The sequence below is a fragment of the Staurois parvus genome, unplaced genomic scaffold (genome assembly GCF_062004578.1).
Source record: "Staurois parvus isolate SC_StPar_1 unplaced genomic scaffold, SC_StPar_1.0 ptg003050l, whole genome shotgun sequence".
NCBI lineage: Eukaryota > Metazoa > Chordata > Amphibia > Anura > Ranidae > Staurois > Staurois parvus.
The window spans coordinates 24,070-48,779 of record NW_028320846.1 but is presented as its reverse complement, the minus strand read 5'-3'; the positions used below and the strand labels follow the sequence as shown (position 1 = coordinate 48,779).

General features: G+C 50.6%; 1 protein-coding gene across 3 annotated transcripts in view; it reads left to right on the top strand.

The window, feature by feature from the left end:
• The window catches only part of LOC149428665 (1-phosphatidylinositol 4,5-bisphosphate phosphodiesterase gamma-2-like), a 69,576-nt gene that overhangs the window by 21,531 nt on the left and 23,335 nt on the right, over nt 1-24,710 (top strand). For all 3 annotated transcript variants that reach the window (XM_089667135.1, XM_089667139.1, XM_089667136.1), the window contains exons 3-5: nt 16,233-16,379; nt 18,335-18,428; nt 20,024-20,071. In XM_089667135.1, coding sequence (XP_089523261.1) covers nt 16,233-16,379; nt 18,335-18,428; nt 20,024-20,071 — 289 coding nt within the window. The remainder of the gene's footprint in view (nt 1-16,232; nt 16,380-18,334; nt 18,429-20,023; nt 20,072-24,710) is intronic.

Sequence of the window (24,710 nt, the reverse complement as noted above, 5' to 3'; positions counted from 1 at the left end):
ATACAAAAGGAGCAAAAATAAAATGCTGGATACCTTTAAAGTGTATTTACCGCCCCCCTCCCAGAAAAAAAAAAAAAATCTGCCAGCTTACCCTCTATTGATTGCATCGAGGAAGTTGGGTTTTTTCACCCCGTCTTCCTGGTAGAGAGGGACTTCCTGGACTGACAACGCTCAGAGTCTGTGCTCCTGCAGGAGCAGCGTTGTCACCCTAGGACAGGGGTCCCCAATATTTCTAAACAAAGGGCCAAATTACTGTCCTACAGATCTTGGGGGGGGGGGGGGTTGGACTGAGGCCAGTTGAAGTAGACAATGCTCCAAAGTCCATGGGAGTAAACAAATTACATAGTGCCTGTGGTCTGGAGGTCAATAGGAGGAGGAATAGTGCCCCATCGTTGGTGTTAGAGGAAAGAATAAAGCCCAATGTTGGTGTCAGTGGAAGCAATAGTATTACATCATAGTGACCTTGGTGTCGATGTGAGGAATGTGCCCCACTGTTGGTGTCAGTGAGATTTATCGTGCCCCATTGTTGGTGTCAGTGGAGAAATAGTGCCCCATCATTGGTGTCAGTGGAGAAATAGTGCCCCATTATTGGTGTCAGTGGGAGGAATAGTACCCCATCATTGGTGTCAGTGGAGAAATAGTGCCCCATTATTGGTGTCAGTGGGAGGAATAGTGCCCCATCACTGGTGTCAGTGGAGAAATAGTGCCCCATTATTGGTGTCAGTGGGAGAAATAGTGCCCCATCATTGGTGTCAGTGGTAGGAATAGTGCCCCAATATTGGTGTCAGTGGGAGGAATAGTGCCCCATCATTGGTGTCAGTGGTAGGAGTAGTGCCCCATCATTGGTGTCAGTGGGAGGAATAGTGCCCCATCATTGGTGTCAGTGGGAGAAATAGTGCACCATCATTGGTATCAGTGGGAGGAATAGTACCCCATCATTGGTGTCAGTGGAGAACTAGTACCCCATCATTGGTGTCAATGGAATTAAAAGTGCCCCATCATTGGTGTCAGTGGAAGGAATAGTGTCCTATCATTGGTGTCAGTGGGAGGAATAGTGCCCCATCATTGGTGTCAGTGGAAGGAATAGAGTCCAATCATTGGTGTCAGTGGGAGGAACAGTGCCCCATCCTTGGTGTCAGTGGGAGGAATAGTGCCCCATCATTGGTGTCAGTGGGAGGAATAGTGCCCCATCATTGGTGTCAGTGGGAGGAATAGTGCCCCATCATTGGTGTCAGTGGGAGGAATAGTGCCCCATCATTGGTGTCAGTGGGAGGAATAGTGCCCCATCATTGGTGTCAGTGGAAGGAATAGTGTCCCATCATTGGTGTCAGTGGGGGGGAATAGCGGATACATGCAAGCAAAAGGCCACATTCAACCATCAAGTCCATAACGGTGTCATCGAATGTTCCCACGAACTATGTTTCTGACTTTCCATACAAATGTTGGACTTTGATCCCTCCGGTGTGTGTCCAGCCTGGCCGATGAAGCGAGTGTCCGAAGGTTTGGAGTGATGGCTCCCCTAACTCTCTCTTTAAGTGACTGTTGTGTAAAATAAATCTCCGATATAAAACGTATTCAAGAGATAAATATTGTATTTAACGTCAGACAGAGCGAACGATTTCACTTAATCCCCCCCAAAAAAAAAGAAAAGAAAAAGTCTATAAAAAAAAAAAGGAGGTCTCCTTCCACCAGCGGTCACAAATCACTTTCAGGAGCCGGCCACCCCCTGCGCAATTCACGGCAAGAATACAATTTCACCGCCGAGCAAGAGGTCAGCGCTTTAAATTGCTTTTCCCTATCGCACATGAAAGAACGAAACATTTTCATTTATTGACGAGATGATGGCTGAGCCGAGACAAGTTACTTCAATCCGATGACCCCTGACTCCGAGCCAAAAAAGATCGACTTGTCTTCGTTTACAAGGATTAGGTTGGCTGCTGGTTTTCTTTTTCCTCACCGCGGGACGGATTTTAAAGGAGAAGGACGGCTTGGCAGCGATCCAAAGAAATACATTTAGATCTCTAAAGGGCAAAGTCGTGAGAACTGTTGACCTCGGACACCTGAGATTCAGCCGCGTTCACCGGCCAGTGTTGGCAGTTTGCGGTGGCGGGAGAAAATATCGAATACAAATGAGGATTATGAGATTATTGGTTAATTTCTAACGCTAGCTAATTTTTTTTCTTTCATTTTGGGTGTTATGGTGCCCCCCGACAGGTAAAGTTGGATTCCCCAAGTTGAAGTGGTAGTTGGTCTTCACCAGAGCTCCTGATGGTGGACGTGGGCCAGGAACCCTTGTGGTCCCGTTTTTATTAGATGCAAATTGGCACCACGTCATGGCCATCAGGATTGCCTCACCAAGTGGGTGGCTGAAATGGAAAGGATGCAATGCCGGGACTGTCCAAAGAGATGCAGACAATGGAGTGTTCAGGTCCAAGCAGGGCTTCACACGGGAAAGGGTTAGTCAAGTCCAGGCAGGGGTAGAGACAGATGAAGGAGTAGTCAGGTCCAGGCAGGGGTAGAGACAGATAGAGTAGTCAGGTCCAGGCAGGGGGAGAAACAGATGGAGTAGTCAGGTCCAGGCAGGGGTAGAGACAGATGAAGGAGTAGTCAGGTCCAGGCAGGGGTAGAGACAGGCGAAGGAGTAGTCAGGTGCAGCTAGGGGTAGAGACAGATGAAGGAGTAGTCAGGTCCAGGCAGGGGTAGAGACAGATGGAGTAGTCAGGTCCAGGCAGGGGTAGAGACAGACGAAGGAGTAGTCAGGTCCAGGCAGGGGTAGAGACAGGCGAAGGAGTAGTAAGGTCCAGGCAGGGGTAGAGACAGATGAAGGAGTAGTCAGGTCCAGGCAGGGGTAGAGACAGATGAAGGAGTAGTCAGGTCCAGGCAGGGGTAGAGACAGATGGAGTAGTCAGGTCCAGGCAGGGGGAGAAACAGATGGAGTAGTCAGGTCCAGGCAGGGGTAGAGACAGATGAAGGAGTAGTCAGGTCCAGGCAGGGGTAGAGACAGACAAAGGAGTAGTCAGGTCCAGGCAGGGGTAGAGACAGACAAAGGAGTAGTCAGGTCCAGGCAGGGGTAGAGACAGGCGAAGGAGTAGTCAGGTCCAGGCAGGGAAAGAGACAGATGAAGGAGTAGTCAGGTCCAGGCAGGGGTAGAGACAGGCGAAAGAGTAGTCAGGTCCAGGCAGGGGTAGAGACAGACGAAGGAGTAGTCAGGTCCAGGCAGGGGTAGAAACAGACGGAGTAGTCAGGTCCAGGCGGGGGGTATAGGCAAGCGGCAAGTGAAGGATTGGTCATTTCTAGACAGGTCAAGGTGGGCAGCAGGCAAGGGATTAGTCAGGGCCAGGCAGGGGGAGAGACAGGCGAAGGAGTAGTTAGGTCCAGGCAGGGGTAGAGACAGAGTAGTCAGGTCCAGGCAGGGGTAGAGACAGACAGAGTAGTCAGGTCCAGGCAGGGGTAGAGACAGGCAAGGGAGTTGTCAGGTCCAGGCAGGGGTAGATACAGATGGGGTAGTCAGGTCCAGGCAGGGGTAGAGTCAGGCGAAGGATTAGTCAGTTCCAGACAGGTCGAGGTGGGCAGCAGGCAAGGGAGTAGTCTAGTCTAGGCAGGGGTCCAGGCAGATGGCAGGCAAGGGATTAGTCAGGTGAGAGGAGAAGGAGTAGTCAGGTCCAGGCAGGGGTAAAGGCAAGCAGGGGAGTAGCCAGGTCCAGACAGCAATAGTCAGATGAGAGGTAAAGGAGTAATCAGGTCTAGGTAGGCAGCAAGTGAGGGAATAGTCAGGTCCAGGCAGGGGTTAAGGTAGGCAAGGGAGTAGCCAGGTCCAGGCAGGGATAGAAGCAGGTGTCAGGAAAGGGATTGGTCAGGTCTAGGCAGGGGAAGAGTCAGGTGAGAGGCGAAGGAGTCGTCAGGTCTAGGCAGGCAGCAAGTGAGGGATTAGTCAGATCCAGGCAGGGGTTAAGGCAGGCAAAGGAGTAGTCAGGTCAAGGCAGGGATAGAAGCAAGTGTCAGGAAAGGGATTGGTCAGGTCCAGGCAAGGGTTAGTTCAGGTCTAGGCAGGGGTAGAGGCAAGCAGCAAGTGAAGGAGCAGTCAGTTCCAGACAGCTGAGGCGGGCAGCAGGCGAGGGAGTAGTCTGGACTAGGCTGGGGAAGAGTTAGGTGACAGGTGAAGGAAGAGTAAGGTCCAGACAGGGATAGAGTCAGGTGAGAGGCGAAGGAGTAGTTAGGTCTAGGCAGGGGTAGAGGCAGGCAGCAAGTGAGGGATTAGTCAGGTCCAGGCAGGGGCTGAGGCAGGCAAGGGAGTGGCCAGATCCAGACAGGGGTAGAAGCAGGTGGCAGGTGAAGGGGCAGTCAGTTCTAGACAGGCCAAGGCAGGCAGCAGGCGAGGGAGTAGTCAGGTCTAGGCAGGGGTCCAAGCAGATGGCAGTCAAGAGTTTAGTTAGGTCCAGGCAGGGGAAGTCAGGTGACAGGCGATGGAAGAGTCAAGTCCAGGCAGGGACTCAGGTGAGAGGCGAAAGAGTAATTAGGTCTAGAGAGGGGTATAGGCAGGCAGCAAGTAAGGAATTAGTCAATTCCCGACAGGTTAAGGCAGACAACAGGTGAGGAAGTAGCCAGGTCTGGGCAGGGGTCCAGGCAGATAGCAGGTGAGGGATTAGTCAGGTCCAGGTAGAGTGAAAGTCAGTTGGCCGGTGAAGGTAGAGTCAGGTCAAGAGAGGGATAGATTCAAGTAAGAGGCGAAGGAGTAGTTAGGTCTAGGCAGGGATAGAGGCAGGCAGCAAGTGAGGGATTAGTCATGTCCAGGCAGGGGTTGAGGCAGGCAAGGGAGTAGACAGGAGTAGGCAGGGGTCAAGGCAGGTGGCAGGGAAGGGAGTGGTCAGGACCTGGCAGGGGTCAATACAGGTGGCAGGCAAGGGAGTAGCCAGGTCCAGGCAGGGGTCAAGGTGGGTGGCAGGCAAGGGAGTAGCCAGGACCAGGCATGGGTGAAGGCAGGTGGCAGGGAAGGGAGTGGTCAGGTCCAGGCAGGGGGTCAAGACAGGTGGCAGGGAAGGGAGTGGTCAGGTCCAGGCAGGGGTCAAAGCAGGTGGCAGGCAAGGGAGTAGCCAGGACCCGGCAGGGGTCAAGGCAAGTGGCAGGGAAGGGAGGGGTCAGGTCCAGGCGGGGGGTCAAGACAGGTGGCAGGGAAGGGAGGGGTCAGGTCCAGGCAGGTGGTCTAGGCAGGTGGCAGGCAAGGGAGTAGCCAGGACCCGGCCAGGGTCAAGGCAGGTGGCAGGCAAGGGAGTAGCCAGGACCCGGCCAGGGTCAAGGCAGGTGGCAGGCAAGGGAGTAGCCAGGACCTGGCAGGGGTCAAGGCAGGTGGCAGGGAAGGGCCCCAACCATCTCTGCTGGCCTTGAATTCAGTTTATATTATGGAGATTGTAACAGGAGTAGGTGAAACACACACAGGTGGACGGGGGCGGCCAAAAGTCCCAGGTGGACAGTAACAGAGTTGGGAACTTCGGCAGGGAGATCCCGCTGCTGGGAGTATCCACGTAGGAGGCCAGGGGCTGACTCAGCACAACAGGCTCCACCCATAATAAACGTTTAGCGTGGACTGATCTCTGAATACATTGCCAGGCACTTCTCTTTGTACGTCCGCCATCTTGTATACAGAAATGGGGTCCTAGGGACTTTATCAATCTTCCATGATGTCCACTTGGATCAGCCTTTCTGAATCCATACACCAAAGCAGCCACATGGATCTATTGAGGGGCGATCTGAGGATCGTTGGGGGGTGTCTCTGTACCCCATATTATATTGTCTAGGAGCCAAAAATATCCAAAAATAAAAAGCAGACTTTGGTCTTTTCGCTTGAAATCTGATTGCCGTATTTTGGGATTTCCCTGAAGTTTTCATGAATTGCTTCTACTTTCTATCAGAAATAACTATGAAAAGAAATGAAAAGTGGAAGTGTGAAGTGCGATACCCTCAATGGGGGGGGGGGGGTCGAATGTACACTTTTAGGCATCATGAACACGGCCGCACTCCGTGCCAAAAAACATTTCTAACGTATAAAACGTGTTTTTCCCGTGGCGGAGCTGAAGGCGGGCCAGCCATAGAAGTGAATGCCTGTGTGTACAATGTATTTGTTGCACTGGGTAACAGGCAAGGGAGTAGTCAGGTCGAGGCAGGTGGCAGGTCAGAGAGTAGTCAGGTCCAGGCGGGGGTCGAGGCAGGTGGCAGGTCAGAGAGTAGTCAGGTCCAGGCGGGGGTCAAGGCAGGTGGCAGGTGAGAGAGTAGTCAGGTCCAGGCGGGGGTCAAGACAGGTGGCAGGTGAGAGAGTAGTCAGGTCCAGGCGGGGGTCAAGACAGGTGGCAGGTGAGAGAGTAGTCAGGTCCAGGCGGGGGTCGAAGCAGGTGGCAGGTGAGAGAGTAGTCAGGTCCAGGCGGGGGTCGAGGCAGGTGACAGGTGAGAGAGTAGTCAGGTCCAGGCGGGGGTCGAGACAGGTGAGAGAGTCAGGTCCAGGCGGGGGTCGAGGCAGGTGAGAGAGTACTCAGGTCCAGGCGGGGGTCGAGGCAGGTGACAGATGAGAGAGTAGTCAGGTCCAGGCGGGGGTCAAGGCAGGTGGCAGGTGAGAGAGTAGTCAGGTCCAGGCGGGGGTCAAGACAGGTGGCAGGTGAGAGAGTAGTCAGGTCCAGGCAGGGGTCAAGACAGGTGGCAGGTGAGAGAGTAGTCAGGTCCAGGCGGGGGTCAAGACAGGTGGCAGATGAGAGAGTAGTCAGGTCCAGGCGGGGATCGAAGCAGGTGGCAGGTGAGAGAGTAGTCAAGTCCAGGCAGGAGTTGAGGAAGGTGACAAGCAAGAAAGTAGTCAGCTCCAGTCAAGAATTGAGGTAGGCGGCAGGTGAGAGAGTAGTCAGGTCCATACAGGGGTTGAGACAGGCAAGGGAGTAGTCAGGTCCAGGCAGGGGTCGAGGCAGATGACAGGAAAGAAAGTAGTCAGGTCCAGGCGGGGGTCGAGGCAGGTGGCAGGAGAGATAGTCAGGTCCAGACAGGGGTTGAGGCAGGCAGCAGGAGAGAGAGTAGTCAGGTCCAGTTGGGAGTTGAGGCAGGTGACAGGCAAGAAAGTAGTCAGGTCCAGTTGGGAATCAAGGCAGATGAAAGAGTAGTCAGGTCCAGACAGGGGTTGAGACAGGTGGTAGAAAAGGGAGTAGTCAGGTCCAGGCAGGGTTGAGGCAGGCAGCAGGCAGCAGGCGAGAGACTCGGCAGAACAGGGAGCAGTCAGGTCCAGGCAGAGAGCCAGGTGAAAAATTCTTGGCCGAACAGCATCTGCCTCCAATCAGATGCAGTCACTGGTTGGGTATGCAGACGGCCGCGGGTTCCAGCTGTCTGAATACAATAGGTACCTTGTCCCCCAGCAAGGTTACAGGGGGCCGACCAACAGACCCCCCAACATTTCTGGGCCCTAGCTGTCACACCATAGACACAGACTGGGGGGAAGGGTCCTCTGTACTGGCAGTGGGGCTTATTGCTGCAGGGGAACCCTTCCTCATTAACATACGTAGGCAAAGTCTGAGAGGAAATGCCCCACATGGGAACCCTTCCCATCACTCTTTGGCTATGTAGTACCCAATCCTGAGGGGAGTCTGAGAGGAAATGCCCCACAGGGGAACCCTTCCCATCACTCTTTGGCTATGTAGTACCCAATCCTGAGGAGTCTGAGAGGAAATGTCCCACGGGGGAACCTTTCCCATCACTCTATGGCCATGTAGTACCCAATCCTGAGGGGAGTCTGAGAGGAAATGCCCCACAGGGGAACCCTTCCTATCACTCTATGGCCATGTAGTATCCAATCCTGAGGGGAGTCTGAGAGGAAATGCCCCACAGGGGAACCCTTCCCATCACTCTTTGGCTATGTAGTACCCAATCCTGAGGAGTCTGAGAGGAAATGCCCCACGGGGGAACCTTTCCCATCACTCTATGGCCATGTAGTACCCAATCCTGAGGGGAGTCTGAGAGGAAATGCCCCACAGGGGAACCCTTCCTATCACTCTATGGCCATGTAGTATCCAATCCTGAGGGGAGTCTGAGAGGAAATGCCCCACAGGGGAACCCTTCCCATCACTCTTTGGCTATGTAGTACCCAATCCTGAGGAGTCTGAGAGGAAATGCCCCACGGGGGAACCTTTCCCATCACTCTATGGCCATGTAGTACCCAATCCTGAGGGGAGTCTGAGAGGAAATGCCCCACGGGGGAACCCTTCCCATCACTCTATGGCCATGTAGTACCCAATCCTGAGGGGAGTCTGAGAGGAAATGCCCCACAGGGGAACCCTTCCTATCACTCTATGGCCATGTAATATCCAATCCTGAGGGGAGTCTGAGAGGAAATGCCCCACGGGGGAACCCTTCCCATCACTCTATGGCCATGTAGTACCCAATCCTGAGGGGAGTCTGAGAGGAAATGCCCCACGGTGGAACCTTTCCCATCACTCTATGGCCATGTAGTACCCAATCCTGAGGGGAGTCTGAGAGGAAATGCCCCACAGGGGAACCCTTCCCATCACTCTTTGGCCATGTAGTACCCAATCCTGAGGGGAGTCTGAGAGGAAATGCCCCACGGGGGAACCCTTCCTATCACTCTATGGCCATGTAGTACCCAATCCTGAGGGGAGTCTGAGAGGAACTTTGACAATTCCATTAAAGAGTCAATGTAACACTTCCAGGTATTTATCACCTTTCACAGAGATCACAGGACTCCCCCTGACAGTACCTTCATCTGCGACGGCGCCATCTTTGTTCAGTTTTCATCCAGGGCCACCATCTACTTCCTAGACTAAGATGCTGGCTCAATCATGTTATGTCATCCTGGTGCCTGTGCCATTCTTGGCTGTGTTCACAAATGTCTGACACAGATCAGCCCCTTGCTGCAGCCTCTCATTAAGGGGGAGACTGAGGAAATGCTTCCTCCTGCCTGCAGCAGACCGATCACATAATCTGAGCCTGAGCAAAGTCACTGGACTGGAGCTTACAGGCTACTTTTGGTGAAAGGTGGAGATTATTTGAGAAGGCCCCATACCAGTCGCTGTATATTGTGACGGGTCACATATGTATTCACCCGTGACTGCGACTTGACCGCACGCTGCGTGACACAGGTCAGGCCCGGCCGGTATCAGTGAGATCACGTTAGTAATTTTGCTGCGATTGCTTCATGACACAGAGGTGTAAAGTTCACCTCCTCGCCTCCAGGTACCTCCGGGAAACGTCGCTGGGACGACTCTGCTGATATCAGAGGAAAATCTTTCCTCCCTTTAGACATTTTGTTTAATTTTTAACTCGGCATTTGGAAGTTTGTGGTTCGGTGTTGCAGCAAATCCACAGATTCAATATATCCAACAATGTAGTCACCCGCGGCAGACATTCCCCGCAGGGACTGAAGGTCCCCATAGACAGTCCAATGGTTGGCCGGTTCCTGGTGACTTGGCTGAAATGGGAGCCGTGGATGGCCGTTGGCAGCACTTGGCTTGATTTAAAAAATTGGCTGAGCCAGGTGGAAGATTGCCACCCAGGGGAGGACTGACCATTCCGGCACTTGGGCACTGCCCAAGGGCCCGGGGTCAGTAGGGGGCCCCATGAAATGCCCCTGGTACCTTTTTATAGGCTTTTTTTGGGTGTGCTTTGAGTTTGTTTGAGTGTGTTTGAGGACACAGGGGCCCCATGATCCCCTATTGCCCGGGGGGCCCCATGAGTTGTCATTCTGCCCCTGTTGCCACCTAAGGCCTTGGTGACCAACCTGTGGCCCCAAGACCACATGGGGCCCTTTGGCACTTGTTGTGCAGCCGTCGGGGTTCCCTGCAAACACTGATATGTGCTTCCCTATTGCTCTGTTATAGTAGTGACTTCCAGCAGTCTCATAATAGTCAATGATTGTCTCCTGAAGCCCCTGTCCACTCTCTAATGAATCCTAAGCATGTTCACAGTCTCTAACCATCTCATGTATCATGTCTGCAGTCTCTGACCATCTCCTGTATCATGTCTGCAGTCTCTGGCCATCTCTTGTAGTATGTCTGCAGTCTCTGACAATCTCTTCTATCATGTCTGCAGTCTCTGACCATCTCTTGTATCATGTCTGCAGTCTCTAACCATCTCCTGTACCATGTCTGCAGTCTCTGACCATCTCTTGTATCAAGTCTGCAGTCTCTGACCATCTCCTGTATCATGTCTGCAGTCTCTGACCATCTCCTGTATCATGTCTGCAGTCTCTGACCATCTCTTGTGTCAAGTCTGCAGTCTCTGACCATCTCTTGTATCAAGTCTGCAGTCTCTGACCGTCTCCTGTATCATGTCTGCAGTCCCTGGCCATCTCTTGTATCATGTCTGCAGTCTCTGACCATCCCTTGTATCCTGTCTGCAGTCCCTGGCCATCTCTTGTATCATGTCTGCAGTCTCTGACCATCTCTTGTATCAAGTCTGCAGTCTCTGACCATCTCCTGTATCCTGTCTGCAGTCCCTGGCCATCTCTTGTATCAAGTCTGCAGTCTCTGACCATCTCCTGTACCATGTCTGCTGTCTCTGACCATCCCTTGTATCATGTCTGCAGTCTCTGACCATCTCTTGTATCATGTCTGCAGTCTATGACCATCTCTTGTATCATGTCTGCAGTCTCTGACCATCTCTTGTATCATGTCTGCAGTCTCTGACCATCTCTTGTATTCTGTCTGCAGTCTCTGACCATCTCCTGTATCATGTCTGCAGTCTCTGACCATCTCTTGTATCATATCTGCAGTCTCTGACCATCTCCTGTATCATGTCTGCAGTCTCTGACCATCTCCTGTATCATGTCTGCAATCTCTGACCATCCCTTGTATCATGTCTGCAGTCTCTGACCATTTACATTGGTTTACATCCGTTTTTCATCCGTTTACATTAGTTTACATCAGTTTTTTTCATCCTTTTTCATCCTTATACATCCAATTTTCATCTGTTTTTGGTCCGTTTACATCCGCTGACATCTTTTTTTCATTTTACATTAAAGGATGTAAAAAGATGTTCATCTATCAAGTCCATAGACATACATGGGGGTCCGTTTTTCATCTGTAAACGGACATATAAAAAATGGACATACAGAACGCCCGTGTGAAAGAGGCCTATTTTCCTTCGGTAAAAAAAAACAAAAAAAAAAGACTCTAAACGGACAAAAGACGGATGTAAACAGACGAAAACGTTTGCAAAATGAATGTAAACAGATGTAAATGGAAGCACAATGGATGTAAATGATCGAAAAACAGATGTAAACAGATGAAAATAGATGCAAAAAGGATGTAAACGGATAAAAACGGATGAAAAATGGATGTAAATGGATGTAAACGGATGAAAACGGATGAAAACGGATGAAAAACGGATGAAATATGGATGTAAATGGATGTAAATGGATGTAAACGGATGAAAACGGATTAAAAATGGATGTAAATGGATGTAAACGGATGAAAACGGATGAAAATGGATGAAAAATTTATGTAAATGGGTGTAAACAGATGAAAAGGGATGAAAAATGGATGTAAATGGATGTAAACAGATGAAAATGGATGAAAAATGGATGTAAATGGATGTAAACAGATGAAAAGGGATGAAAAATGATGTAAACTGATGAAAAGGGATAAAAAATGGATGTAAATGGATGTAAACGGATGAAAACGGATGTAAACGGATGAAAAACGGGAGAAGTTGATTTACTGATCGACTTCTGTACAACCACCCTGTCGGATTTTCTCCACTTGATCAGCGCTGCAGGTTATAGCCAGCACCGTTGATCATTGTATGCTGATGGCGGGGAAGGCTCCACTTTAACCAATGGGGTAGTTCTGCTTGAACTTGACCCTTGACCCTAGTAGTTGTTCCATCTGTGGATCATGATGGTTTGATTTATTAAACGCCATTGCAATTTTTTCTGTCCGCCGGCGTCGGTTGAAAATGATGGCCGGTCTGGGCCCAGACGGTTTCTGGGGAGCTCACTGATGGGTGACAAGAGTGTGGCCCACGGCACCGGAGGCCTCAGACTGTTCATGAACTTGGCTTTCTGTTGTATTCCTCAGCAGAGACGCCGTGCACTGAGGTCGGGTGATATCAGAGTGCTTGGGTTCCAACCTCAACTCGTGGACGTTCACTTCCCAGGCCTGTTTTGGCCCACACGGCGTTTGGCCGAAGTGTTTCCTGTTGGCGGGGGGCCCCGTGTCAGAAACAGGAAGAGCTTTGTGACTGCCCATTATGTGTGGTGGAAAACCACTTCCTCGCCGTTCTCGTGAACTTCTTATCATGAAGCAGCAGATATCGTACAGCCTGAGAGACGCCTGAGAGACGCCGATATTATGGAGCTGATTGGTTGGGAAAAGGCGGCTGGTTTCCTCCAGGAAGATGGAAAAGACACAAATGAGGCAATTCTGAATGTATGTCCTACAGGTACCTATAGACTCACCCACCACTTTATTGGGTCCACCTTACCAGTGCCAAGAAAATCTCCACCACACCATGACACCACCACCATCAGCCTGAACCATATATACAAGGCAGGATGGATCCACCACACCATGACACCACCACCACCAGCCTGAACCATTGATACAAGGCAGGATGGATCCACCACACCATGACACCACCACCATCAGCCTGAACCATTGATACAAGGTAGGATGGATCCACCTCACCATGACACCACCACCACCAGCCTGAACCGTTGATACAAGGAAGGATGGATCCACCACACCATGACACCACCAGCCTGAACCATTGATACAAGGCAGGATGGATCCCCCACACCATGACACCACCAGCCTGATCCATTGATACAAGGCAGGATGGATCCACCACACCATGACACCACCACCACCACCATGCTTTCATGTTGTTTACGCCAAATTCTGACACCACCATCTGAATGTCACAGCTGAAATCCAGACTCATCAGACCAGGCAACGTTCTTCCAATCTTCTATTGTCCCATTTTGGTTATCCTGTGCGAATTGCAGCCCCCATTTCCTGTTCTTAGCTGACAGGAGTGGCCCCCAGTGTGGTCTTCTGCTGCTGTAGCCCATCTGCTTCAAGGTTGGACGTGTTATGCATTCAGAGATGGTATTCTGCATACCTAGGGTGTAACGAGGGGTTATGGGAGTTCCTGTTGCCTTTCTATCATCTCCAACCAGTCTGCCCATTCTCCTCTGACCTCAACAAGGCATTTTCCTCCACACAACTGCCACTCGCTGGATATTTTCTCTTTTTCGGACCGTTCTCTGTAAACCCTAGAGATGGTTGTGCGGGAAAATCCCAGTAGATCAGAAGTTTATGAAATACTCAGACCAATGTAGAGAATAAAGAAGATCAAGAATAGATCCACCCCAACAACAATATAACCCCCAGCAACAATAGATCCCCCATCAGCATCAATACACTTCCCCAGCAACCATAGACCCCCCCCCATATCAAAAGGGGGCATGCAGAATACTTATTACAGGAGGGGCGGTCTTTTGAGATGTTTTTCTGCCGGCTATCATTGGGGTCCTTCAAGAGCATTGGTGTGCCTAAAGAGAAACTCCACTTTTGTTGAGAAAGAAACCCTCCCCCCTCCCCCCACGGGTGATCTCTACATTGCGGGGATTTTAACAAACTTTGTAGCAGATTCCTCCGTTTTGTTTCTCTGTGTCCTGTGCAGAGTGAATGGGAGCGACTTTATAATGATCAATCAGCTGCTGCACCTGCAGGGCTCTAATGAGGAAAGCGGCGGGGTCTGCATCCCTTTAGACGTGATTTCCCTTTGGAATTATCTCACTCAAACGTACATTTTTATTGCAGGGGATGCCCAAATCTGACTTGTATCTTATTGCAGACTTCTGCAGAAATCAGTGAGCCAATCACATGAGCAGGAGATGACATTTCATGGGGGAAAGGGGGGGAGGGACCTCTGTATACCATCCGTGTACAGACCGCCTCCAGGCTGTCATATTGTATTTTACAGGAAATGACAGCGGCTGCAGATTGAGCAGGAAAAGTCGTTTCTCATAACATTCACTTATAACACGAATTGTGCAGCCATTGTATGCGATCGATTCATTGTTTCCCCCACAAAGGCGGAGTTACCCTTTATCCTGCATGTAGGATATGTTCAGTGTAGGTACGGGATAGTCATGGCACAGGTGCAGCGTAGATCTGCTTCCGATGTGGTGAAGGTTCGGGTATATTGCTGTATAGGCAGGGCTGTCTTAATGCATGGGCCACTGCCCAGGGGCCCCAGGTGCCTGGGGGCCCCATGATGACCTTGCATTACATCAAACTTGTCAACTGATTAGCTGGGACAGTCACGCTTTTTAATAAGGTGTCACAGTATGGCCCCCCGTATTGTGCCCTCCTGATCCCAGCACTGTGCCCCCTGACTCCCCCTGTACTGTGCCCCCCTGATCCCATCACTGTGCCCCCCTGACTCCCCCTGTACTGTGCCCCCCTGATCCCAGCACTGTGCCCCTCTGACTCCCCCTGTACTGTGTCCCCCTGATCCCAGCACTATGCCCTCCTGACTCCCCCTGTACTGTACCCTCCTGATCCCAGCACTGTGCCCTCCTGACTCCCCCTGTACTGTGCCCCCCTGATCCCAGCACTGTGCCCCCTGACACCCCCTGTACTGTGCCCCCCTGATCCCAGCACTGTGCCCCCCTGACTCCCCCTGTACTGTACCCTCCTGATCCCAGCACTGTGCCCTCCTGATCCCAGCACTGTGCCCCCTGACACCCCCTGTACTGTGCCCCCGATCCCAGCACTGTGCCCCCCTGACTCCCCCTGTACTGTGCCCTCCTGATCCCAGTATTGTGCCCTCCTGATCCCCCCTATACTGTGCCCCTCTGACGCCCCCCTGATCCCAGTATTGTGCCTTCCTGACTCCCCCTGTATTGTGCCCCCCTGATCCCAGTATTGTGTCCTCCTGATCCCAGTATTGTGTCCTCCTGATCCCTGTATTGTGCCCTCCTGACTCCCCCTGTACTGTGTCCTCCTGATCCCAGTATTGTGCCCTCCTGTCTCCCCCTGTACTGTGCCCTCCTGATCCCAGCATTGTGCCCTCCTGACTCACCTGTACTGTGCCCTCCTGATCCCAGTATTGTGCCCTCCTGATCCCAGTATTGTGCCCTCCTGATCCCAGTATTGTGCCCTCCTGATCCCAGTACTGTGCCCTCCTGATCCCAGTATTGTGCCCTCCTGATCCCAGTATTGTGCCGTCCTGATCCCAGTACTGTACCCTCCTGATCCCAGTATTGTGCCCTCCTGATCCCAGTATTGTGCCCTCCTGATCCCAGTACTGTACCCTCCTGATCCCAGTATTGTGCCCTCCTGATCCCAGTAATGTGCCCTCCTGATCCCAGTATTGTGCCCTCCTGATCCCAGTACTGTACCCTCCTGATCCCAGTACTGTACCCTCCTGATCCCAGTATTGTACCCTCCTGATCCCTGTAATGTGCCCACCTGATCCCAGTATTGTGCCCACCTGATCCCAGTATTGTGCCCTCCTGATCCCAGTACTGTACCCTCCTGATCCCAGTATTGTGCCCTCCTGATCCCAGTATTGTGCCCTCCTGATCCCAGTATTGTGCCCTCCTGATCCCAGTACTGTGCCTTTTGTGTTGATTCTCCTGTCATTTCTTGAATGTTTATATTCGTATGTTTATTTCCATCAGCTATTTGTACTTTCATTCTGATGAGCAGGTATGTGAATTGGGGCAGGCTGGTAGGGGCCCCAGCGCATTACTTTGGCCGGGGGCCCATGATGTTATTAATACCTCCCTGGGTATAGGTGCCATCTAGATTTGGAGTAAGTGCAGTACAGAGTGCAGCATGGGTGCAGCGTGGATTGGCTACACTTGGCGTTGTGCTCTCAGTGGCTCAATCCTCGCTAGCAGCATCAGCAATGGGCAAGCAGCCCCATCAGCAGTCCCCAGGATGCTGCGGAGATGGGGGACCCCATCAGTCTCTGGTGATCAGCGTTGGGAAGCTGAGGGTGCCCCTTAGCGTGTGCCTGAACTCTCCTGCTCCTGAAACACGAGACTGCCAGAGCTTCGCGTCGGGCCCTGTGGAAGCTAAAAGATGGCTCTCTGCTGCCCCTCTCTGCAGCCAGCCTGATTTCAGATTGCAGCTGGTGGTCCGTGAATACTTATATCGATCACATGACAAGTTTTATCTCTTTATTTTTGTTGTAATCACTGATTTTCCTGTTTCTCGGGATGTGTTGGGCTGCAGTGGACCTCTCCGAGATCAAGGAGATCCGCCAAGGCAAGAACTGCCGGGACTTTGAGCGAGGAAAGGCGTCCCGCCTGAAGGAGGAGGAGTGCTGCTTCACCATCTTCTACGGGAGTCAGTTTGTGCTGAACACCTTGAGCTTGGAAGGTAAGTCGCAGCTCCCAACCATTCCTGCTTTTACCACCCCCCTCCCCCGGTCACACAGGGTGCGACTTGCATGCGATTTGCCGTGCCATGCGAGAGGCAAGCCACACCCTGTTGTTCGCAATTAAATCGGTCACATCGGTGCGATTCCGACTTGCGCACCGATTTCTAGAGTAGTGAATGCGCTACTTCTGGGGGGGGGGGGGGGGGCAGGTATGGACACCTGTGCAAGTCGCACCTCAAGTGCAGGGTCGGACTGACAACTCATGGGGCCCCCGGGCAATAGGGGATCATGAGGCCACTGTGTCCTTGCCCACATTCAAAGCACACCCAAAACAGCCTATAAAAGGTACCAGGGGCATCTCATGGGGCCCCCTACTGACCCTGGGCCCTCGGGCAGTGCTTGAGTGCCCAAATGGTCAGTCCGCCCCTGCTTAAGTGCGATCCGACTTTGAATTCATGCGACTTCGCTGGAAGTCACGCGATTTCAAAGTCGGATTGGTGTGACCGGGACCTTGCATCCTTTACACCCTCCCCCCCTTCGGTCACACAGGGTGCGACTTGCCATGCAATTTTCCATGCCATGCGAGAGGCAAGTCGCACCCTGTTGTTCGCAATTAAATCGGCCGTATCGACTTGCGCACCGATTTCTAAAGTAGTGCCTGTGCTACATCTGGGGTGACATGCATGGACACCTGTGCAAGTCGCACCTCAAGTGCGATCCGACTTTGAATTTGTGCGACTTCGCTGGAAGTCACACGATTTCAAATTGGGATCGGCGTGACTGGGACCTTACATCCTTTACACCCCTCCGGTCACACAGGGTGCGACTTGCCATGCGATTTTCCATGCCATGCGAGAGGCAAGTCACACCCTGTTGTTCGCAATTAAATCGGCCGTATTGGTGCGATTCCGACTTGCGCACCGATTTCTAAAGTAGTGCCTGCGCTACTTCGGGGGCGACTTACATAGACATCTGTGCAAGTGGCACCTCAAGTCGGAATCCGACTTTGAAATCGTGCGACTTCGCTGGAAGTCACAGGATTTCAAAGTCGGATCGGTGTGACCGGGACCTTACATCCTTTACACCCCTCCTGGACACACGGTGCGACTTGCTGTGCGATTTTATAATGCCATGCGAGTGGCAAGCCGCACCCTGTTCCTCGCAATTAAATCGGTCATATCGGTGCGATTCCACATTGGTCGCCCGAGGGGATTCCACCCTTGGCTGCCTGAGTGTTTTCTTTTCAATGCATTGGCTGGATGTTGTAAACACTAGCAGTGTTTACACTTGCCATGGCTGTGATTAGTTCACAACGATCACAAGGTACAGAGCCACTCTGATTGGCTCTGTACATTGTGACTGTGATTAGATCCCAGCCATTCATGGACACACTGGCTGCCCGAGTAATTTTTTTTCTTTTCAATGCTCTCCTTCCTTCATTGGCTGAATGTTGTAACACTTGCCATGGCTGTGATTAGGTGACAACGATCACAAGGTATAGAGCCACTCTGACTGGCTCTGCACATTATGTCAGGTATTTAGATCCCAGCCATTCATGGATGCACTGGCTGCTGGTGTGTATTTTCTGTTCAGTGCTTCCCTTCCTTGATTGGCATGTGTCCCTTCATTACACTTGCCATGGTTGTGATTAGGTGACAATGATCACAAGGTACAGAGCCACTCTGATTGGCTCTGTACATTGTGACTGTGATTAGATCTCAGCCATTCATGGAGGCACTGGCTGCCCGAGTGTATTTTCTGTTCAGTGTTCCCCTTCCGGCTGAACATTTGTAAACACCAGCAGTGTTTACACTTGCCATGGCTGTGATTAGGTAACAACAATCACAAGGTACAGAGCCACTCTGATTGGCCAATCATGCAAGCAGAAGTTAAAAAAAGAGTGAAAAACAAATTCAAAGCAGCTGAAAGATTTTCTTTTTCCTGCCCCTCGCAGCGGACTCTGTTGAAGATGCCGACCAATGGAAAGTCGGGCTGAACATATTGCTGGAGGAAATGAAAACAGCGCCCACCCTGGCCATCATCGAGGGGTGAGTACCGTGCAGATCGCAGAGCTGCGCCGCCAGCAGAGGGGCGGAGTATTGTGACGTCACATGACCCAACCACACACCCAAGGAGAAACTGCTGAGCCACCGCCTAGTGGCATCTCCATGGACTACAACGTCCCACCGATGACCCCTTTCACATCAGAGTCCCCCTTTACATTAGAGCCCCCCCCATCAGAAACCTCCACCAATACATCAAAGCTCCACTTTGCATCAGAACCCCCCCCCCCTTTCCCATCACAGGCCCCTAAATATATCAGAGCCCCCCTTTTGCATCAGAATCCCCCTTTTTCACAACAGAAACCTCCACTAATATATCGGAGCCCCCTTTTGCATCAGAAACCCCCCCTTTCCCATCAGAGGCCCCCAAATACAGCAGAGCCCTCCTCTTTGCATCAGAACCCCCCCTTTCACATCAGAGGCTCCTAAATATATCAAAGCCCCCCCTTTTGCATCAGAATCCCCCACCCATTTCACATCAGAAACCTCCAACAATATATAATAGCCCTCCTTTTGCATCAACCCCTCCCACCTTTCACACCATAGGTCCCCAAATACATCAGAGCCTCCTTTTTGCATCAGAATCCACCCTTTCACATCAGAGTCTCCTCCAATACATTGGAGACCCTCCTTTCATATCAGAATCACTCTCTCACATCAGAGTCCCCCTTTCACATCATGGTCTCCCATTCATTTCAGAGTCCCTCTTCATGTCGCGGTCCCCTTTTACATTAGAGTCTTCGTTTCACATCAGAAACCTCCACCAATACATCTGAGCTCCCCTTCCCCTTTTGCATCAGAATCCCCCCTTTCACATCAGAGTATCCCTTTCACATCAGGAGCCACTTCCAATACATTAGAGTCCCCCCTTTCACATCAGAATCACCCTTTTACATCACAGCTCCCACCCCCTTTGCATCAGAGTCCCCGCTTTTAAATCAGAATCTCTCTTCACATCAGAGTCCTTTAACATCAGGGTCTCTCATTCACATCAGAAACCTACACCAATACATCCGAGCCCCCTTTTTGCATCAGAATCACCTTTTTCACATCAGACCCCCCCTTTCACATCAGAAGCCTCCCCCAATACATTAGAGTGCCCCTATCACATCAGAATCACCCTTTCACATCACAGCCCCCACCCCTTCACATAAGAGTACCCCCTTTCAAATCAGAATATCTCTTTTCTCCCCACCCTCCCCCTTTTTCACATTAGAGTCTCCCTTCGTTTCAGAGCCCCTTTCACATTAGAGTCTTCCTTTCACATCGGTCCCCCTTCACATCAGAGTCCACCGTTCAGATCAGAGTCCTCCTTCCATATCAGAAGCACCCCCTCACATCAGAGCCCCCTCCCTTTCCATCAAAGTCCCCCTTTCCCATCACATGCCCCTCATCCTATTAGAGTTGCCGTGGGCTGGGTACAATCCTGTGGTCCAAAGTTTGGAGCCCCCTGCTCTCAGTCAGAGTCCTGTGTCTCATATACTGCAGTACTGATAAACTAGCCACGACACATCATGCGCCCCACTCACTGGTGGTACCGCGGCCGCACACGACCGAACTGAACTTTCTGTTGTTCACAGTTGGCTGAGGAAGCAGATCTACTCGGTGGACCAGACCCGGAGGAACAGGTAAGGCGGCATTCTTCAGCTGACTGGAGCCATTCCTGGAGCGACCGCGCCGGCCACTCTTCCTGACAGCAAAAGATGTCAGAGCTCCAAACTCACACGGGTCCAAGGTGGGGAGGTGCGGGCTGGCCTGTGCCTGCTGTCTGTATGAATGCTTCCACAGCTAACTCTGCTCCTGGGCAAGACAAACTAGCCATGACACACAATGAATGCGCTTCAAGTCGGCTACTTCCATCACCCTCCTGAGGATTCCCCCCCCCCCTTCCTGAGCCGGCCATTTTCTTGCGATACAGCACTGCGTTACTTTAACTGACAATTGCGCGGTCGTGCAACTCTGTACATAGGTGTGGTATTTGATCGCCTCTGCGATAATTTTTTGCGCTATAAACAAAAAAAGACCGATAATTTTGAAAAAAATATATATATTTTTGACTTTTTGCTATAAAACCTCTCCAGCAAAAAAACATTTTAAAAATCAAATTTCATCATCAGGCTCCACCCACACTGGGGGGGGGCATTTAATAACGCTGGGAAAGTTAGCTGTGGAAAGTCACCTTAAAAACTCGTGTTTTTCAGCGTTTTTAGCCGCGTTTTTTTCACGTTTGCGTTTTATAATAGTTTTTTTTTTTACCCACGCACATGACCTTTAATGACCCCCCAGTCTTAGTCCGTAGGGTTCAATATTAAGTTGGCCCCGCCCTTCCCAAGCACATGACCTTTAATGGCCCCCCAGTCTTAGTCCGTAGGGCTCAATATTGAGTTGGCCCCGCCCTTTCCACGCACATGACCTTTAATGGCCCCCCAGTCTTAGTCCGTAGGGTTCAATATTGAGTTGGCCCCGCCCTTCCCAAGCACATGACCTTTAATGGCCCCCCAGTCTTAGTCCGTAGGGCTCAATATTGAGTTGGCCCCGCCCTTTCCACGCACATGACCTTTAATGGCCCCCCAGTCTTAGTCCGTAGGGTTCAATATTGAGTTGGCCCCGCCCTTTCCACGCACATGACCTTTAATGGCCCCCCAGTCTTAGTCCGCAGGGTTCAATATTGAGTTGGCCCCGCCCTTTCCACGCACATGACCTTTAATGGCCCCCCAGTCTTAGTCCGTAGGGTTCAATATTGAGTTGGCCCCGCCCTTCCCAAGCACATGACCTTTAATGGCCTCCCAGTCTTAATCCGTAGGGTTCAATATTGAGTTGGCCCCGCCCTTCCCAAGCACATGACCTTTAATGGCCCCCCAGTCTTAGTCCATAGGGTTCAATATTGAGTTGGCCCCGCCCTTTCCACGCACATGACCTTTAATGGCCCCCCAGTCCTAGTTCGTAGGGTTCAATATTAAGTTGGCCCCGCCCTTTCCACACACATGACCTTTAATGGCCCCCCAGTCCTAGTTCGTAGGGTTCAATATTAAGTTGGCCCCGCCCTTTCCACACACATGTCCTTTAATGGCCCACCAGTCTTAGTCCGTAGGGTTCAATATTGAGGTGGCCCCGCCCTTTGCAGCTATAACAGCTTCAACTCTTCTGGGAAGGCCGTCCACAAGGTTTAGGAGGGTGTCTATGGGAAGGTTGGACCATTCTTCCAGAAGCACATTTGTCAGGTCAGGCACTGATGTCGGGGGAGGAGGCCTGGCTCGCAGTCTCCGCTCTAATTCATCCCAAAGGTGTTCTATGGGGTTGAGGTCAGGACTCTGTGCAGGACAGTCAAGTTGTGACCTGACCAAGCCGCTTACACGCCCTCCAGCTACTGAACAATATTTGTGGCTGTTGTCTCTCAACTAATACACTCTAATCTTTATTTCAACTTAATACCTGTCTTTTCTCTCGTATGTACATTGTGACCTAATCAAACTGCTTATATTTGCTCCAGACACTGAACAATATTTGTGAATGTTGTCTCTCAGATAGTACACTCTAATTTCTATTTCAACATAATACCTGTCTCTTCTCTCGTTCTTACATTGTGACCTGACCAAACTGCTTACATACCCTCCAGCTACTGAACAGTATTTGTGGCTGTTGTCTCTCAATACGCTCTAATTTTTATTTCAACGTAATACCGGTCTTTTCTCTCGTTCATACATTGTGACCTGACCAAGCTGCTTATATTCCCTCCAGCTACTGAACAGTATTTGTGGCTGTTGTCTCTCAAATAGTACGCTCTAATTTTTATTTCAAGATGATACCTGTCTTTTTTCTTGCTCTTACATTGTGACCTGATCAAACTGCATACATACTGTCCAGACACTGAACGGTATTTTTGGCTGTTGTCTCTCAAATAGTACGCTCTAATCTTTATTTCAACATTTTACCTCTTTTCTCTCGTTCTTACATTGTGACCTTACCAAGCTGCTTACATACTCTCCAGCTACTGAACAATATTTGTGACTGTTGTCTCTCAAATAGTACGCTCTAATCTTTATTTCAACGTAATGACGGTCTTTTCTCTCGTTCTTACATTGTGACCTGACCACGCTGCTTACATACTCTCCAGACACTGAACAATATTTTTGGCTGTTGTCTCTCAAATAGTATGCTCTAAACTTTATTTCAAGATGAAACATGCCTTTTCGCTCCATCTTAGATTGTGACCTGACCAAACTGCTTACATACTGTCCAGCCACTGAACAATATTTGTGGCTGTTGTCTCTCAAATAGTACGCTCTAATTTTTATTTCAATGTAATACAAGTCTTTTCTCTCATTCTTACATTGTGACCTTACCAAGCTGCTTACATACTGTCCAGCCACTGAACAATATTTGTTGCTGTTGTCTCTCAAATAGTACGCTCTAATTTTTATTTCAATGTAATACAAGTCTTTTCTCTCATTCTTACATTGTGACCTTACCAAGCTGCTTACATACTGTCCAGCCACTGAACAATATTTGTGGCTGTTGTCTCTCAAATAGTACGCTCTAATTTTTATTTCAACATAATACCTGTCTTTTCTCTCGTTCTTACATTGTGACCTGACCAAACTGTTTAAATACTCTCCAGCTACTGAACAATATTTGTGGCTGTTGTCTCTCAAACAGTTGGTTCTAAGTTTTATATAAAGATAAAACGTGCCTTTTCTCTCGTTCTTACATTGTGACCTGACCAAACTGCTTTCATACCCTCCAGCCACTGATCAATATTTGTGGCTGTTGTCTCTCAGATAATGCACTCTAATTTTTTGATTGCAATATAAAGCCTGTCTTGCCTGTACAACTGCTTGGGTACTGCGCTGGCGCTAGCTAATTTCTACCAAACACATACCAGAAGTCTACATGTTTAATCTTTTGGGGTTCAGGGAATGTAGGGTTGTGGTTTTTAAGTGTTTTTGTGCATTACGTTTAGAGATTTTAGTAAACTTTATGGACAATGCATTGTGGTACTGCAAAAAAAAAAGACGCCCGCCTGCCATTAAATTGTTGTGCCATTGGCCAATTTGTACAAAGTTGACGGATTTAGCTTTATTTTTTTTTCAAATGTGTTTAGCTATATTCTTCTGGGTCCCGTGAGTGCACTTTGTTTTGTACTCCTGTGACCCTGAGTCAGCTTTTAGCCGGCTATTGCTCGCTGTCAGCTGATGTCACAGAACCACTCCAGGCTCTGGAAGGATCCGTACCATATTGTCGGGATCCACCCTGATTGACAGCTGGCTCCAGCTCTTGGTGTGGCTCAGAGCCAAAGCCAGCGGTGCCCGCCCCCCTCTCCAACACGGTGTGCCAGTGAGCGCTAAAGGGCCAGAGTGGTGAGCGTGATTGACAGTCGCTGCTCTCTGCTCTGAGAAGACTGAGAGCTGAGCAATCAACAGTCATCTGATCACTCAGTTCTTGGGCTTAGAGCCAGCGTGGAAAGCTGCAGCTTAGAGGCGATTATAGATGTTTTTTTTTTTTTCACTCCCATACTTCCCCTTTAAAATGACTGTAAAGATTTATTTATTTTTTTTATTAAAATATACTTGCCTGCCATGACGTGACCACGGATCTAGTCTGCTGGGGTCCCCCAGCAGGGTTCCCAGCTCCTCCTTCCTTCCGAGTGCCCCCATAACAAGCGGCTCACTATAGGGGCACTTGTGAGCATGAACCCGAGCCAGGCTGGGCGTGTCTATTGGTGTCTCGGTCCCGCCCCCGCTCTCTCCTCCCAGGATTTGATTGACAGCAGCAGGAGCCAATGGCTGCTGCTTCTGAGTCCTGTGAGGAGAGAGAGGATATTGAACCCGTGCCGGTCCCTATTCTCAACCCCATTCTTTTCTAGTAATCTATAGAAACGGTTTCCATATATATATCAGGGTCGACTGACAACTCATGGGGCCCCTGGGCAATAGGGGATCATGGGGCCCCTGTGTCCTTGCCCAAACTCAAACCACACCCAAAAAAGCCTATGAAAGGTACCAGGGGCATCTCATGGGGTCCCCTACTGACCCCGGGCCCTCGGGCAGTGCCGCCCCTGATATATATATATATATACAGTAGAAATATAGGAAACGGTTTTTCCCATCTAAAGATTTGCTGGGTCGGAGGAAAGCCGGAACTCCCGAGCTGCCTGCGGCTTCCAGGTCGCTGCACCGACAGCAATAGTCACGGGCCCCTGCAGCAATGTGACAGCCAGGCACCCAGCATTCTCACACCAGCAGCCTGGCAGTGGCAGTTGACGCGCTT